The 18,792-nt window shown below is 39.7% G+C and overlaps 1 protein-coding gene across 1 annotated transcript in view; it reads right to left on the reverse strand.

Moving 5' to 3' along the window:
* npr2 (natriuretic peptide receptor 2) overlaps positions 1-18,792 on the reverse strand; it is an 82,496-nt gene that overhangs the window by 13,660 nt on the left and 50,044 nt on the right. Inside the window, exons 11-15 of the mRNA XM_084745354.1 lie at positions 16,751-16,855; positions 14,127-14,198; positions 13,120-13,279; positions 12,853-13,008; positions 9,068-9,236 (exon numbers count right to left, since the gene is read on the reverse strand). Coding sequence (XP_084601480.1) covers positions 9,068-9,236; positions 12,853-13,008; positions 13,120-13,279; positions 14,127-14,198; positions 16,751-16,855 — 662 coding nt within the window. The remainder of the gene's footprint in view (positions 1-9,067; positions 9,237-12,852; positions 13,009-13,119; positions 13,280-14,126; positions 14,199-16,750; positions 16,856-18,792) is intronic.

Here is an 18,792-nt window from a genome sequence, read left to right on the forward strand (position 1 = left end):
TCCAGATCCGGGGAATCTAAGGGACATTCAAAACAAACCAAGTGATATCGGTGACTTTAGTAGTGCCCCCACAGAGGATAAGTACCTGGGACTCCTTACCAGTCATTTAGAAATGAAGACGCCCCTTGGATGAGAAGCCAAACTTTTCAAGGATCAACAATCGAGTACAGTCGCCCTTGATTCACCCTGTCTTGGATAACCATGACCTGGATGAATGAGTCTTCACACACATCTGGAACCCATAATGCAACCACAAGCATCTTTTTTGTGGGACCTGCCCTACCTGGTAAATTCCCAGATTTTAACACTACTTTCTGTTAAAGTATTTTCTGTCTCCTAGCCCAGTCTGAGATAACAGTGATGACATCATCAGGATTATTTTCTCAGACTTGACAAACCTCCTCCAGACCCACAAAAGACATTCATTATAAAACCGTTTTCACAGGCTAAGTGGTACTAACCATGTCAAGTAAACAGAGCTTTGATTGTAAAATTGGAGTTCCCCTTTAATAGGTGAGCAGATTTGCAGTTTGGGACACACTGGCTCTCTCAGCTTTAATAATTTAATGTAATAATTACAGGGGCTGCAGAGGTTAAATGGCAGCGTTCATGACTGAGGTAAAAATCTAATCATTCAAAGGCTTTGAGTGCTGTAGCTTTCTCTCTGCCTGTGACCACTGGCAACTCTGCCTGTGCCCTTGTAAAACAGGAAAAACACCACAAATACATATAACTGCAATGACATTTCTGTTTGTTTTTGTATATTATTTGTTTGTACACAGTGTCTCTGACATATGATTGCACAGCAGCTGTTGTTGCCTCCCAACATGGAGGAAATACAGACTCTCCAAACATTCTGCGAAAGGTCTCTATTTACGTCTCTACTGCTGTGATCGTAACATTTCACATATATTTTATAATTATATAATACATGTGTTGTGTAATATGTGTCTCAGGAGATTCCTACATTCATATGCTTACGCACACACACACACACACACACACATGCATGTACACGCATTTACTCCGATGGAGCAAGACAGTGAGTCATCCACACCACCGTGGCGGCTAAAAGCATCAATGCCTGGCACCCTGCCACGTTTCTTGTGGGTCACCGATCCTACACACACCCACATGTTGTTTAAGTTTAAAGAACAAAACATCAGAGGGAGACATGAAAGACAGTGATGAGTATCACCGCACTGAATGCAATCACGCAGGCTGTGCTCTGTTTACTGCACCCAGAATCACAGACGTCCATATTTTCCCACCATTCATCCAAACTAATAGTAACGTTGGAAACAGAACCATCTCTATGGTGAGCGTGATGCTAAACAGACACAAAATAATCATGTTCTTCTGTGTTACCTCTACCATTTGTTTGTCTGTTGATCGAAGGCCATGGATCAAGGAACAACTGATAAACTTTTGGTGTCATCATCTGCCCATTTATAAGGCACTTATTATTTGAATTTTCCAACCTTAAAGGTGCTTTCAGACCACATACAGTTACCAGCTATGAAACCAAGGTCAGCGGTAAGGCTCTTATATCTCAAGGTTATTTGCTGCTGACGTCTGAGTTCACAATGCTTGAACCTTTGTGCCATGTAACCATGCCGGCCACAGAACCTTGCACTGAGGAAAACTATCCAGGAGCCATGAATCACCTGAAAAGAGTAACATCATCCTAAGAGGTTGATAAACACTGTGATTAGCTAAAGTAGCTTCATTAATCATGTCATATACAAACACTTCCCTCTACTTCAGTACAGTCTGCTTTATGAAGCTATGAAGTCAGAGGAAGTCTGTTGTTACAGCGTTAGATTTGCACCTAGTTGCACCATGCTGCTGCTGCCCGATCAAAATATAGAATCACTGTGCAGCAGCAATCGTTCGCAGTCTGAAAGGAATTTTTCATGAATCCTCCAAACAATTTCAACCAAGATTTTGTTCATAACATATTTGGATGAGTTTACTAGTTTGCTCGCTTTATTTCCTACAATTTCCCAGGGAAAAATGGAAAGGGTGATGTAATTTGGTACACAAAATCTGACACTGTTCTACAGACAAGCTGAGTTTGTTTGAGGTCCTCTTTGGATAAAGATATATGTGTACACAAAAATCCAAGAAACTCCAAGGCGCTCTCTTTTAAAACAGTTCAAATGTCTTTATTGTTACAGCGTGGTCATCTTAGACTTTAAAACAAACTCTGACATGTTTCAGCGTCGAGCCTTCAAAGCCCTTAAAACAAATTCCAGCGGGTTTCAGCATCAAGCCTTCGAAGTCTTGATGTGTATCAGTGTCAAGTCTTCAAAGACCTTAAAGGAACAGTTGACCCCACAATCAAAAATACATTTTTCCCTGGCCTGCACTGCTATTTATCAATCTAGATTTTCTTGGTTCAAGTTGCAAAGATTTGGAGATATCGACCGTAGAGAGCGCCATCTAGTTCCATTATATTAGAGAGAAGGCAGACATCCTGCTACTGCTGATATTTCTAAAACTCTGCAAGTCATACAAAAAAAATCTAGATGCATAAATAGTACTGAAGGTAAGAGGAAAAATATGTATTTTTGATTTTGGGGTGAAATGTCCCTTTAAAACAAACTTGGACACATTTCGGCATCAAGTCTTCGAAGCGTTGATCTTTGTTTTAACATCTAACATGATTATGTCAAAACAATAAAAGCATTTTAATTGTTAAAAAAGTGCCTTGGGTGTTTTTGTGCCTTTGAATACACAATTATTTATTTTGGTGTAAAATCCAGAGATTTTTGGCTAAAGACGCCACTTTCCCTGTAGTTTGAGATCACATATTTATTTCCACAGAATTACTAACACATCAATCAGCAAACGCAAACAAATAAAATCTGAACTATCCTGCTAAACATGATGGCATTTCACCTGTCTGACCCAACAGCAACTTGGTAAATATAAATCAATTTAAATAACTCATCTCATGAGTCTGGGTCACTTGTACAATCTCAGACAGGAAATCTGGTCTGTCATCAGCCAGTCAGTGTGCTTGTCTATCACTGTGTATTTTGATGAAGAACTGGATCCAGACGCTGATTAAAAATTAAAAACATTCTCTACTATTTAAAACACAAATGCAGATGGCTGTGTTAGCCTTGGCGGCGGTATGAGTACTCTGAGTGCTTTCTTGTTTACGAAGCGGCTAAACATGCGCTAGGAAGTTACATCAAATCTGTGGACAGATGTGGCGGTTGTTTCAGAAAAACACAAAATATTTCATGACATGTCAAAAGGAGCATTTCAGTGCTAAACAGAACATGAAATAAATCCTTTTAGCGGTACAAGCTGTGACGGCAAACAGTGCGAGACTTGATGTGCGCGGCCGGGGGGAGGTCAGCTATTCATGGCCAGTGTGTCAGCTCCCTGTCTGTTCAAGCATTTACTGCTGAACACCCCTCTTCTTACCGCGCCCTTCAAGCCCAAGCTCACACACACACACACACACACACACCAAAAATAACAGCCAATCCATCACGTCATGTCAACAACATACATTTACCTAATGAAAATAACCGGCAAACAGTGCATTAACGCACAGGCCTCTGTGGCGAGGGGCTTCATACACATGAGGAGGCGCTTTGCATGCAGCTGTCAAGAGCATCCTTGAGTGCTTCTGAGGATGTCAATCATGTAGAGCTCTTTACTCCAAGCCACTGCAAATGGAGAGCTATACATCACCGGGCCTATGAGAGCTCACAGAGGAGAGGTCAGGCTGAGAGGAAAAACACACCAAGCACACAGATCTGTTTAGAGATTCACCAAACCACCTGTTTTTAGTTCGCTTCTTCACCAAACCAACATGTGCGTCTGAAGTGTTGTACAGCTGTCATGCTGGTTTTGTCTTTAAAAGGAACTTAAACACTTTTCAAGTGGATGTCCAGTCAGTGCTGATGTTCACTTCTGAAAAATCTGTTGTTCTTCCTGTATTCAGTGGGGTTAAGGAAGAACTACAGGCTATATCAGCCTGACTTTCTAGTGTCCGCCTCTGGGTAGCCAGGGGGCGTGCTAGACAAGTATTTTTGTCACCTAATGTTATGCTTTGGCAAACAAAGTAATAGCATGGGCATGGGTGTCAGAAGCTCAACCGCAATGCATCCTGGTACATGTAGACACCGAGGCATGGCTCTTTAAGCAGGAAAACTCTGACTCACTGATTGGACATCCACATGTGTGCCGAATTTTTCCTTTAAAGGGTCGTACAATTTGGATTCATGTACTTTACACTTCTGCCAATCAAACTGAGAGTTAATTTTTATATGTATCTTCTGAGCAGTTACTATACTTGTTGTCAGTGTTTGCTGATTATTATTGCATCTTAAAGAGATAGTTTGGATTATTCAAACTGGGGTTGTATGAAGTACTTACTCACAGTCAGCGTGTTACCTACAGTAGATGTTGGTCGACATGAGCCCAGCTTAGAGAAGCAGTATTTTAGTCCCTTAAAAAAATCATCGACAGTTTAAGTGTACACTATATTTAGAATATTTTCACCACGTTACTTTGACATCAAACAGCCTTTTCAGATGGGAAACCGCTGTTGTACAAGCCAAGTTTTACTCTTTCCAAAGCAACCAGGCTCCTTTAAAGTAGCTGGTCTGCCACTGCCTTGATCAGTTAGTTTATTTGTTGTATTGTGTGACTTTAGTGAATCTGAACTAACCTTTTGAAACACAGAATTCACACAACAACACAGTGAGTGGTAGATGATGAGGTAATCTGTGTTTTTCCCGTTTTTGGCAAAGGAGTCCATGGAAAGGACTGTCTGACAGCAAAATGGTAAAAATGGTAAAATGGTAAAAATATTCTAAACATGTCTTACATTTAAACTGGTATTGATATATACTGATAAGTACTTTTTCAAGTTTTGTTGCTGATCAGTAGCAGCAGTACATTGCTTAGCTTCGACACTGTTACTCCTGATACCTTTCCAAACTGGGGGCATGCCGACCGCCATCTACTGTAGGTAATACACTGACTATGGATAAGTAACTCAAACAACCCTACTTCAAATAATCCAACTAGAGAACGATGGTCTGGCATCCACAACTCAACACCAAGCCTTTAATGCATTCACAGTATCCTAGTCATCACCTCTGAATGTGGACATTGTTTGTCCACAAGGTTCAAGGCTGAGCTGTGACTATACACTAAAGGACTGCACAAAGAAATGCAGCTTTGAAATTGACAACAATGTAGCCCATGAATGCAGTGGTCTTTGGCATCCAACTCTCAACTCTCTTATGTCAGAGTGGCCTTGAACTCACCAAAAAGGGCGTCTAATGCTTACAATAGGTGATGGTGAAGCACTTGGACGAAAAATATAAAAGAGAGGGATTTTTCTCCATGATGGATTACTTGTTTCAAACACAATTCTTTGACTCTCTGGCTACACATAAAATATTATTTTATTATCTGTGCTGATTGAAAGAGGGTCATTTAAGCCAACAGCAAATTCCTTTAATTTACAGTCTGTGGAAAGGGAACTCAGATTTTCTCTTCAAAACATTCAACATGTTAGAAAATAGTTGCTGAAAACATGTGAAAAGTCTGAGGACTATGTTGTACTGAATTGTAGAGTCAGACCATTAAAATGTTGTTCATGTTTTCTGTGTTCTGGATTTTTTGTGCAGACCTGAAATACGACATGCAGGTACCATAGTCCACCTAGACTATAAAAGCCCCACAATCCAACACATGAACGACACCACCCCCACCACCCTCACCCTCCCTAAAGTACTTTCAGTGATTCTCTTTGTGTAAATCAGCCCACCAGTTCACTTCAGCTCACTTCAGTTCCAACAACTTGACACAGAAGAAAAAAAACAATACCATCCTATCACAGTCATCTGGTGGTTCAAACATCCAATAAAGTTGCTAGACAGAGCATCTACGATTCAGGTACATATATATATATATATATATATATATATATATATATATATATATATATATATATATATATATATATATATATATATATATATATATAATATTAACTAACTAGTTCCAGCAGGTACAAAACTGATGTTCATGAACTGTACTTTGATACCTGGACAATCTGTGATCACACATGGCTAAAGCTGGAACTTTATAATTAAGAGCTGACAAACTTCAGCATAGGTAATGAACCTGTATATATACAGCCTCTGTAGCTCACATGTAGAACCTTATAAATGTGGCTTTGGAGATATTGTGTGGCGACAAGAGGAACTGTGATTGGTCCATTTGAGCTTCAAATGTTTTCTCCTACACATTTCCAATGCCAGTAGAAACTGTTGATGAAGAGGACAACATCAAGGTGAAGGAAGTGATTTTCTCCTTTTCAATAACAGGCCATCTCCACTGCACACCTCCTGCTCACTGTGATTGCCACTCTCTGTTATGGTGAATGACAGAATGTCAGCATGATTGCTTTGGCTATTGATTGCACAGCGATAGTGTCCTATTCAGCAGCGAGACGTCATCGCTCAATACCACAAAGTGAACTGAAGAATGCAAACAACTGTGAGGTATGCTATTAAAGCAGATAGGCTGATCATACACAACACAACTGTCTGCTGGTAATGAAAAGGTGAAATGCAGCACTGGACTTTAAATCACTTCCTTTACCAGAGGCAACTACAGCAGGACCACCGCACACTGTGACACACAAGTATAATTCAATTTTAAGCTGTGCTAGATACCACACAACATTACCACATTAGAAGCAAAACGCTTCCAAGCTGCCATTCAGTTTAATGAACCATGACCTGTGTTTTGATCTCCATGTCACAACTCACAGGACAGGAAGGTCAACTGCAGCTGGCAGGCAGAACGTTTCAACCTCTGGCAACTGCAAACTGCACTCATTCAGGCACTCTGCTTAACCCTCATTTTACCCTTAAATATACCTTTTAATGTGCTTGGAACTGAAAAAATATAGGTATTTTTCTACGTCATACATATGGAAATGTCACACAAACTGTATGTATGTCTTGTTCCAACATTTTATTAAAGCTCTATGATGTTTTGACAAAGAAAAGTAAATGTTTCTTGTATGTCTTATAAGACTTTTGAGACTCATACTATGATTGACAGTGGGCACTTTTCTCATAGGAAATAATTACAAGAATTAAGTGTGAATCAAATAAACATTATGTTTGTTTTTAAGTAATGTGCATGGCAAATTATATTTTCCATATCATCCATATAAGGCTATGACAGGAAAGGGATTTGGTGTGGGTACGGTAATGGCATGTCTTAATGCATGGTGCATGCAAACATACACCACATGTTTGTATTTTCTAACTAAATATTTTAAACAAGTTTCACTTTCACTGATAGTTGCCCAACTCATATAAGTTGGATATTACATATATCTGTCATATACAGGTGCTTCCAAGTTTCATATTACACAAATTTACTAAGGATCTTATATCTGGTTTGACTGTCAGATTATATTATTTGCAAGTTTCAGATAAAGTTTATAAAAATCAAGTAAAATTTATCTATCGCTTTGAACACAGCAGCTGCCAAATTTAGAACAGTTTTGGTAATTTCATTAATGAAGTAATAATTATGAGATAAAGCCTCCTTTTTTCCGTTGGTGAATGCAATGAGCTTCCATGTGTGACTTAACTTTAAAAGAAAATATTTTTAGGGACTTCATATCTTTAATTTATGACAGGAAAAGGGGAGATAAAGTGGGGAAATTACATGCAGCAAAGGGAGTATGGCCTCGGTACATGGGGGCGTATGCTCATGTCTGGTTTGACTTGAATATTTTCATTTTATAAGACTTAAGTTTAATGCCACTTTTAGATTCATGCAATGGCCTAAATTACTACTTCATTTACTTATAAACTGTAGGTGATGTGAATGAAATACAGTAAATTCAAGTCACCTTACTGAGAGAGGGAGAGGATTGGCCTGCAGCAGCTCATGCGAGCCAGAAGTCCTTCAGATTAATGAAGAGAAGAACTAACATGGAGCTGTCTTTGAATATTAATGATTTTATATTTGATACTCATATACGTTTTACTCTTATGTAATACTTGCTTGAGTAAAATTCAAGTGCTGTTCTAGTAAAGTACTAGTAAACTTCTCTCTTATGGTCACACTTCTGGGGTTTTTTTTTTACCATCTTTCTAAAGTGTGTATTATTTCTTCAGTGTGATTGTTTTTACAGAGTGAACTATTTTTATATTGTACACAGTGGTATGGTACACTTTCCCAATCAGCTCAAATCCAAAACTGTGCTATAAATTTTGTATTTCCGAGTGTGTGTGTAAGTGTGTGTGCTTCAGTGTCACTTTGTATCAGCAGGGATGCCTTATACAGTAACTCTCTCTGACAGAGCTGCCCTACTCAAGGGAAAACATGCGGTCCTCCCTTCCTGCGTCAACATAAAACCAAAATATGCATATGAATGATTCATGGGATCATGAAAACAATACCAGAAACATGGACTCACACACTCCCCTTTCTTACACAAACACACACACACACTGAGAGATAGAAAGGCAAGAAAGAGCACTTCCTGTCTCGAGCTGCCTGTCAGGAATTACAAACAGCCCTTTATCTAAAATTGTCTTGGTGATTTCCAGAACATGATTCTCTTTGCTGTTTGCCTTTTTGAATCTCTTAAATGTATCAGCTTGCGCAGCCGGCAAAGGGACATCGAGTTCTCAACGCTGTGTTCGCATGTTGAGCTTGGCAGGGAGGATACTGATAGCCTGGGAAAGAACGGCCTCCGTTGATTTCAATTTGTCAAATTATCTCTGCTTTGAAAACGAGAATGGAAGCGTAGAAAATGTTAATTTAATCAGGATTGCTTCCAGCTCCTTGTGTTTTGGCATAAATTAATTCTGCCATTTAAACGGTCAGTTTACCCAAATTACAAAAAATATTTTCTCACTTCCAGCCCACACAGATAGTTGGGTATTGTTCACCAAGATATTTGTGTTTGAAATTTCTGAGACTGTTTCTGTTATTTAAGTGACTCTTTAAGGAAAAGCATGATCAGTGAAAAGAAGTGAAGTGTGAGGCTCACTTGTTGAGTTTGGCCACATAGATCTTGATGTGGCCGAAGTCGGGCCTCTCTGCGGGGTCCTCGGCCCAGCAGCCCTCCATTAGGATGGTCAGCTCCTCCGAGTGGCACCTGTTGTCTGTGGTCGGCCTGAAGTACGGCTTCTGACCGTTCCTCACCTTCTGTACGATCTCTGCAGCGGACAGAGGACAAAACGTGTGTTCCTGAGAGGCAAATGTAGTGTGTGTGTGTGTGTGTGTGTGTGTATGTGTGTGTGTGTGTGTGTGTGTGTGGTATGCTATAATCATCAGACTCATTTCACATTTCATTCTGTTCATTGGGACTTGATGTTCCACGCAGCTGCACACTGCAGTGTGAAATGTCTCTACAAGAGGTGGCCAAAATAATGGAAACACCTAATAATACACTGCAGTTAACAAAACTCAAACCAGCTCAGTTTTTGTTGAGAGTTTGTTGAGGTGTCATTTCAGCTCAGTGGTTATTTCCGCTGCCTGCAATTCTTCTATTGATATCACTGTCCAAATTTGGTGATTTAAAATTTTTCAGATGAGCATTAAATGCTACTCCTCTCAGGTCTTTTTGATATTTAGCCAACAATAACACAATACAATTTACAATTTACAATTTACTGAGCTCATTATGCAATTCAGTATGGTGTCTGAATTTCCCAGTGACTACAAAACAGAGTGACCTTCCAAACCTAGATTACTGTTTTCAGGAATATTGATATTCTTTTGCTGTATCTCTGTTAATGTGCTATTTCTGCTGAGCCTTAAAGCCTTAATGTGCTGCTGTGGACAGGGTCAGCAAAAAATCACGCCTATTTCAAACCCAATATCAGGAAAATGTACTATATCTTAAATGGCAATATTTCAAATTTGGATTAAAACTAGTTTATAATACTTTTGAGGTGCTTACTATTATGTACATAAGACTCTAAATTACATAATTAAAAGGATATTATGGATTTAGTTTTCCAGTGGCTTTAAAAGCTTCTTCTATCAGATCTTTCTGATATCTTGCCACCACCAACACATCCTTTCCTCATTTACACTACTTTAGTAGCTGCACAACATTTACTGGGCTTGTATTTAACTAATAACTCCTCACTGATCTCATAATACCATTGCAGTGTTACTGATTTCTATGTAGGGAATTCAGAATGGCATCTGAGTTTCCCTCTGTTTTCTACATGCAGGAGTTGGTGCACTCTGACGGCTAAACAAACTGAACTTCCAAACCTCGATGACTGTTTTCAGGAATACTAATATTCCTCTGATAGTTCTGTATCTGTGCTAATGTACTATTTCTGCTGTATGAGCCTGAATATATTCAACAGTGCAGATCAACTCTTGTTGCTGGTTTCTCCTCCTTGATCCATTAATCATGCCATTTAAAAAGTTTGTAAGAGACATCCTTCCTAAAACGATTCCACCACATCCTCTCCTATGTAATTAGTATAATCATTAAAGACCAATGAATGTAATTATAAGATTCGAACATTACTTTAAACCACAATATCCCAATTACAGGTCTGGATTTAACACATTCAGACACAAGAGAACAGGTGCAGGCTTTCACTGCTCTCAGCCTGTTAATGGATAAGTATCAGCCACTTGTACAATCAGCACTGAGCGTGACTATGAATAAAAAGCTAATGAAAGTCATTGCATGGAGGATGTTGCTGCAGGAGGGTTTTAAACATCCACATTGGGTGTGTAAAAGTTGAACTTCTGATCTTGGATTGCTCTTGAGGTTAAAGTTTTTCCTGCTGTCACTAAGCAGAACCAGCAGCGGAGGTGAATGTAGATGAAGAAATCGGTCGAACCGCAACATGTGTGCAGGAAGCTGAAGAGCCAAAGTGTCAGCAGTGATTAAGCTCTGATTTTTCTTTAAGTCTTAGTTAATTACAAACATAACAATAAAGTGTTAGAGTTTTCCCGTGAGACAAAGCAAAGCAAAATGTTTCTCAGTAAAGGATGTTGTTCAAAGATATCATTTTCATTATCATGGCATCATTAGCTTCTCTCTGTTTCTTTCTTTTGACAATGCTTTTGAATCTCAACCTACCAATTTAAATACACACAATCTTCAGCATTATTGTTAAAGAACAGATTCACATTTCCCCAAGCCTATCTCTTATCTGCTTGAATTTTTCCTCTTGTCCATTCCAGCCACGAGCAGACACCTTTTCAAAGTTATTTCAATGTAAGTGATGTGGGACAAAACTCACTATCCTATTTCTTTGCAAAAAATATATTCCAGCATTCACCTGAAATTGATGTGAGGCTTCAACAGTCTCAATGAGACTAATAAAGTGTTTATCTTTCAAAGATAGTGTCCATTTGATGTGTGTCAGACTGCTGATGCACCCTATTAGCTTTGGTTGACCTTTGGCATTAATTTTTCCAAAGTAATAAGATTTTTCTCACCCATCGCTTACACTGAAATGAATCACTTAAAGAAAGGGATGTCCACGCAGCCATGGAGAGGTCAATAATTAAAGTGACCAACAATTAGTGCATGTGAAGATTGTGTTCATTTGAAAAACCTATCCTTTAAGGTGATGTTGGGCAGATATGTACTTGCCCACAATCTCTAGGAGTTACATTGATAATGGCTCGGCAGCAAATGTTTTACATTAGTGTTCATGCAGAAAGTCGTGTTCCCCTTGTAGTGAGTTTCATTCTGTGAAAGGATTGCTTTTTTATGTACTGTACCGAGGGCATCAGCTTTGATTTTATTTCAGTTCTCTCTGATTTCTTTACTCCTTAATTATTTACATAGTCCTCTTGTCCTGTGGAGGTAGATGTGTTTTGTTAGCTCAAGGGTCTTTTGTTTTAATCACTGGCACCTTTCTAGATAAATAATGGATTAGTAGATAAAATATTTACTTTAAGCTGGACTCAGACAACAGGAGTTTAAAATGATTTTGAAAATCTGGTTGCATTAGGAGGAGAAACTGTCACTTTTAATATCTGTCAACAGTGGTACGCTGGTTAATGTTGGCATCACCGGTTAAAATGTTTACCACTGTTTGGCAGCACCGTCAGCTGCTGAGCTGCATCAAGACTCTTTCATTGGTTACTGTCATCCTGCCTGTAGGTACTTATGTAAACATCTAGATTTTAACTCGTAAATATCAAACATGTTTGAAAATGATCAGGGTTGCCCTGATAAGTCTGTGAACAGGTCAGGAGGTTTAAGACTGGATCTGTAAACCATTCACATAACCAGATAATCTGGGATGAACATCAGTACAAACCAGAGCAGATTTCCCAACTTAATGTTTTCAAAATCGTACATTTTTTTTCACTTATTTTACTTTTATTATTAATTTTCCCTTTCTGTGCTTTGTTTGTGTTGTTTCTTAGGAGCATTTATATTGTGATGTTCCAGACATGAGATGGGTTGGTTTTTTGTGACTCCACCTGCCTTTGACATCTGGCCAACATGTGTTCTTTGTTTGTGTACACAGCTGCAGGGCCACCATATAGTAGTCTGACCTTACAGAGGTCCACTTTGAAATGTCAGTGAAAAGCCTGTGAATGAAGTTCCTATCATGTGAACTTCTGTCTTTTATTTCTTTGATGAAGGAAACTCAGTATTCAGACATATTTCTTAGACTAGTTACAACTTCATAAAGTTACAGAGATGTGGTTTTGTATGAACAGAGTCATGTTTGATTTCCTATTGTGTTCATGTCTTACATGTTTGTTTACTGCATGCTTGCTGATTTAAAGGACCCCGGTGGTCAGCTGAAGCCTATAAAAGACAGTTGTGTTTACCTTTGGGGCTGAGGTCCATGCCTTCCACATAGAAAGGTCCATTCCTCAGGGCTATTTCCTGCAGTATGATCCCAAAACTGTACACATCACCCTTCTGGGTCCCTTGAGGAGGATGGCGGTCGTATATGAGCAGCTCAGGAGCCGTCCAAAGCTTCTCTGCAAAACCAAGGAGAGTCAGAGACGCTCATAAAACATCTGACACAGAACGTGAGCTGACGATTTTGTGAATGAAAAGACTCTGTTACCGTACAAATGAACTCAACTTACTTGCATAGAGTGCGTGCGAGTCATCATTTTCGCAGGACGAGCGGAAGCTGGCCAAGCCATAATCCGTGATTTTCAAAACAAATCGACTGTCCACCACGCAATTAGATGACTTCAGATTTCCATGGCAGCCAATGTAGCTGTTGTGGAGATAGTTCATTCCCTAGTGGAGAGGAGTGTGAAGTCAAGCATTAAGGGGTGTTCTCTCCCTCTCACTCCTCTTTTTTTTTCCTCTACAGCAAATCATACATGAAAACACACAAATCCAGACATATGGAAATAATACACTCTGACAAGTGGATGTATGCAGAAGGTTTTGAAAAGAAGCCGTGTTTCAAGGACGGCGGCACAGTCACGGGAGAATTTCTGTGAAATTACTCTTAATTCCTTCGGGAAGGGGGACGGTGGGTACTGAATGTACTCATGTTCAATATTTTGCGGAAACGGTGAGTCAAACGTCCCTCAAAGCTTCACCAGCAGCGCCTCTTCTCTTTGCAGAGCGCTGCTATCTGTGTGGAGAAATTTAGCCAGTGTTCAGTATCGAATCCATCCAGGAGAGCGCTCTCCTCTCCTGACAAAAAGCCCCTTTGTTAGGCCAGATTAAAAATAATCTTCCAAAGTAAAGTCCGTGATTAGTTTTGATTCAGCTGGAAGGAAATTTTAGTAAAGTTTATGATTATGTTTCTGTCCTATTTTACACTATATAACAGCAATATTTACTGTAGTTTTATCCACTCTGCTCTGCCAAAAATGCATTTTTGTGCATGTTGGTCCCTTTTGCTCTTTTTTGCTCTCTGCCTCACTCACTCTTTCACAAACCCTCCATGTGAAACCATGGCAACTGAGACATTTTTTTCTGTCTCTAAGGCACACAAAGCATCTATTATAGCATTGAAAAGTGACCTTTTTGACAACATTTATATGAAAACATCATATAAGTTGATGCTTCAATCCTGCATTCGATTTCTGTTGTTTTTGTTTACAGCGCTCTCAGTCTGACGGCCACATACCTTTACGATGTCATTGATCAGAGAGTAGCGGAACATCCAGTCCAGGTTGATGCTCTCATTCTCCAAAATGTCCTGGGACAAAACAACAAAAACAAATCAAAAATAGGGCAGAAAACTTTTACAGTCTGCTTTATCCTCTAAATTCCCAAGAGCCTCTCAGCAGCCAGCGCACCCAAAAGTTTATTCTGGGAGTAAATACAGAACCACCTTCAGTACAGATTCCAGATATTTCTTTGTCAGTCTCAGGGGCACAAATTTAGCCCCATATGACGTTAATTAATATCCTTTGAAGGCCCTGCAGCTGGCCAGTTACTGGAATCTGCTTCGACATCCAGACATATCACATTAGTTACAGTTATCTGTGTTTTACACACAAGCCCTTCTCTACAAGTGTGACTGATGACGGCTGAGTTTCCCGTCATTTTCCAGCTGGTCCATTTTTAGAAAAGACAAATCTCAACAATTGAACACAAAACAAAGACAAAAAATATTTCAAAGGCGAGCCACGAACTGTAAGCTGACTGTAGACTAAATAAGGTGATTGTAGAGTTCAGTGGGCAGAGCTCGGCACAAACACTGCCAGGAATAGCAGTTTGACAAGGCTGTCTATGCTACAGTATGACTGTTTACTTCATGGTGCTGCAACAAGACCAGCCCGTCAGTTGGCTTCTGTTAGAGACTTTTCATTCAGTAATTCATTAGGCTGTACCTCACTCCTTTCATGTATTCACGTATTTAAGACTAAGCAGCTTCAGTTTTTTTTTCAATAAACAGAAACCCCACCTAACAAATTCTCTCATTAAACTGTAAACTCCACTAAGGAGGGTCTGTTTTCAGTCCTGGTTTTTTGTCTGTCAGTCAAAAACCTCTTGATAGATTTCAGTGAAAGTTGTTGGTTATGAGCAAATTTGTTTTTAGGTGCGGATCCAGGAATTTCTTCAAGTATGTCTGTATTTTTGTGAGTAAGACATTTTTGACTCTTGTGCCTGTTTTACATGAACTATTTCACTTAACTAAACATAAAAGAAATAAGGCACGTGTATAGGACTGCAACTAACAATTATATTCACTGTTGATTAATCTGTTGATTACTTACATTGATTAATCGATTAGTTGTTTGGTCAGAAATGTAAGAAAATGATGAAAAATGCTGATTAGTGTTTCCCATAGCCCAAGGCGACAAACTCAAATGTCTTGTTTTGTCCACAACTCCAAGATATTCAGTTTACTGTCAAGAAGCACTATAGAAACCAGAAAATAATCACATTTAAGAAACTGAAATTTTGACTGTTTCTTAAAAAACTGATTAATTGATTATCAAAATAGTTGGTGATAAATTTAACAAACAATTGATAATCAATTAATTGATTAATTGTTAGAGCTCTAATATAAAAGATGTAAAATCCATTTATCCACAAACTACACTGGTGGATCCAGAGAATGATTGAGATATTTGCTTCACAAACAATCAAAGGATTAATCTATTATCAAAATTGTTGTTAACCTGTAACTATTTCTGTGTGATCAGTGGTCAGACGCAGTGACTTTCAGGAGGCACCTACATCACTATGAGGCTGCCAGGTCAACTCCAGGAAATCACAGAGCTGCCATTTGACATTTCTGTTATTGTATGGATTAAACAAAATAGATATAACATGAGAGTGGTCTACTACTTCCCTGAAAAGTCCATTCTCAGTCTATGTGGCCTTATGTTTACACATCACACGCCCCTTCCAGTGTGCCCCATGGGAACTAAATTTGGACATATGAACAGTAGTCTATGACGAGACAAATACATTTTTGATTCTGTTTGAACTGTGCCATGCATTACACATATGATGTTTGTCAATTTAAAGTATTATTTTACAAGTCAAGAAAGTCTCAGTTTGTCTCAGTTTGCCTGTTTTGCAGGTTTGTCGAACTTTAGTTTAGTATGAAAATCCTCAGTGAACTACTGTACATCTCTCGTCTCGCACAATATACCTCATCAACACAAATCTTACTGTCCCTGATGGCATTATCTGACCTTAAGTGTTTTATCCAGTGACTTCTGGTCCTTTTATCAGCCGTTAAGAGAAATAATAAGTAAGACCTGCTGTTGTGTGACTACATCCTGGCACAAAAACACACAGGCATCGTAGCTTCAATGGCTAACGTTAGATTTTGGAGGGAGAATGTCATTATATCACTTACACGACTTCTGGGATTGCAGTCTTTCTAATTATGTATCTTCACAGTCTGATACTTCAACAGTGTCGCAACACATGTTGGAAAATCATCACTACAGTTCATATTTTTACCGAAATTAGGTCCCATGGTGGTCCATTGGAAAGAGCGTGACTAGGGCCCTGTAAGTTTTGTACTGGACCATGATTGGTTTGAAAACTCATTGTGATGTCACAGAATCCTGCAAAAAGGAGAAACTTTTCTTTCTAAGGTCAAGCTCTGCTCATACATCATCCTGCACAACAAAGCTCAAACATCCAAGAGATGTAACAATAAATAAAACATCTTTTTGACGGGGACATTTGACACTGACAGGAAGCCATTTGTGACGTCTTTCTTCATCAGTAGAGAAGTAATGAATAACTGTGAAAGTCTAGAGGTAGTATCAGAGACGTTACCTGCAGGCTGCCTCTGGGACAGTACTCTGTCACGATGCAGATGTTGGGAGGGTCGATGCAGGCCCCGATGAACCTGGTTAGATGGTTGAACTGAACGTCTCTCATCTGAAAATAACCACACAAACACACTGCAACTGTGAGTGCAACTCTTTCCAAACATCACATTCCCAAACCCCATGGAAACACAGGACAGGGGGGTAGAGGACTGACGGTTCATTTATATATATATACACAAAGTTTTGAGAATAACGCTGCCAGCAGTTCATCAAAATAGTCTATTTGCAGTCGGCTAGTTTGGCACAGTGTCTTTTTCTACGTGTTGAGACGCATTCCTGCCCAGGGCACCCGGTTGAAACATGTGCATGTGCATAAATTGGCCTTGGAGGTTATGAATGAGCCTGTGTGTGTCGGGGAGGATGAAAAAAAAATATCGTTGAGGTGTTGAGAGGACGTACGAGCGGGAGTATCAGAGCAGAGCAGGCAGAACGTGTAAAGCTGCTCTACATGGAAAATAATCACACACGGCTTTTACGATGCAACACGTCTTCCAAAACGTGAATCACTTTGAATATTAAAAAAACAGAGATGTTTGTGGTGAAGTGATTAAGAGGGAGTTTGGGGAACATTTTCTGGCAGGTTCTTTTTATGAGAAAGTGTGAAAAAGCCCAGTCATTTTCTTTTATAGAAACAAGCTACATGGAAGTCCTCCTCCTGCTTCATTCCAGCCCATTATCAGCGCTGACAGAAGCAGAGCTGAGAAAAAAGAAAATCTCTCTGCAGCCAGAATGAAACTTCAAATACAGCGTTCATAATTTCAACAGTGTGCTTTACTCCTTTGAGCTCAGTGAGTGACAGCCGCTCTCACACCAAAAACCAGGGAGTCAGTCGCTTCTGTTTCACGGCTCCGGGGATGTTAGCCTACCCTTTGGCCTATATAATTTCCCCTGCTGCACTCAGGGGAGAGGTGGGGGGAGAACCACTAGGGGAGGAGAGGAGGAGGAGGAGTGCTGGAAGACAAGTGGTTAAGTTTCCACTGGCAACCCAGTCTCTTCCCCCCATCTGGTTGGCTTTTTCATGAGCTGAGGTTTGACAGCCGATCAGGCCCCCAGGGCGTCTGAGAAGCTGCCAGCTCAGACAGCAGCAGCCTCGCTCCCATGTGTGCCTGCCGACTGACCGAGAGGCCACAGAGGCATCCAAGAAGCCCAAACTGCTCTCCTCCTCTGGGCTGCTGCAACTCACACAACAAAAAAATAAGACCAAAAATACAGAGCTGAGAAAGGGAGTTGAGTTAAAGAAAGCTGGAGATGTTAAAAGTGAAGAAATGGCCAAAAATCTTCCCCCACGAGCATCCATCTTGTTCGTGAGCACCCGTGTAATTTCCGACTTATGGGTTTCCCTGTGCCACACTGTGTTTCCATCACCAAACCACATAAATTGTGTGGAGTTTTTCTCCTTCAGCTTCCTTATCACAAGGCTTGTAAATATTTCCCAGCCAAAGGGACTCTTTTATCAACAGCTGCTATTTATGATGTTGACAATTTAAAGGGACAGTTCACCCCAAACTCAAAAATACATATTTTTCCTCTTAACTGTAGTGCTTTTTCTTAATTTTTTTAAATTTTTGACTGCGGCATTTTGGAGATGTCAGCTGTAGAGATGTCTGCCTTCCCTCAAATATATTAAAACTAGATGTGGGATTCAAAGCACCCAAAAATACATTTGAGAAACTCAACAACAGCATTGTCTCTTTCCAGAAATCTTGAACTGGTCACTCAAGATAATCCACAGACCAGATCACCGCACAGAAGGAAGTGTGCATGTACTCATGAAAGAGAGGCTCATGTTCAACACAGGATGTAAACATTAATGCCGTCCTCCTTGGTTGAACTGCAACATTAGTCAGTGGTACGGTACAGCTTTCTGTACAACTAAAAGAATCAGGGCTTGTGCACAGTATTGAAAAGAGGAGACAGCACCTGCCTGCCAAAACTCACATACAACAACCCGCCACAGTCACTTTTCCAAAAAGGAAACAGGTCTGA

This window comes from Lutjanus erythropterus, chromosome 20, assembly GCF_056507025.1.
Source record: "Lutjanus erythropterus isolate fLutEry1 chromosome 20, fLutEry1.hap2, whole genome shotgun sequence".
In the NCBI taxonomy this organism is placed as follows: domain Eukaryota; kingdom Metazoa; phylum Chordata; class Actinopteri; order Lutjaniformes; family Lutjanidae; genus Lutjanus; species Lutjanus erythropterus.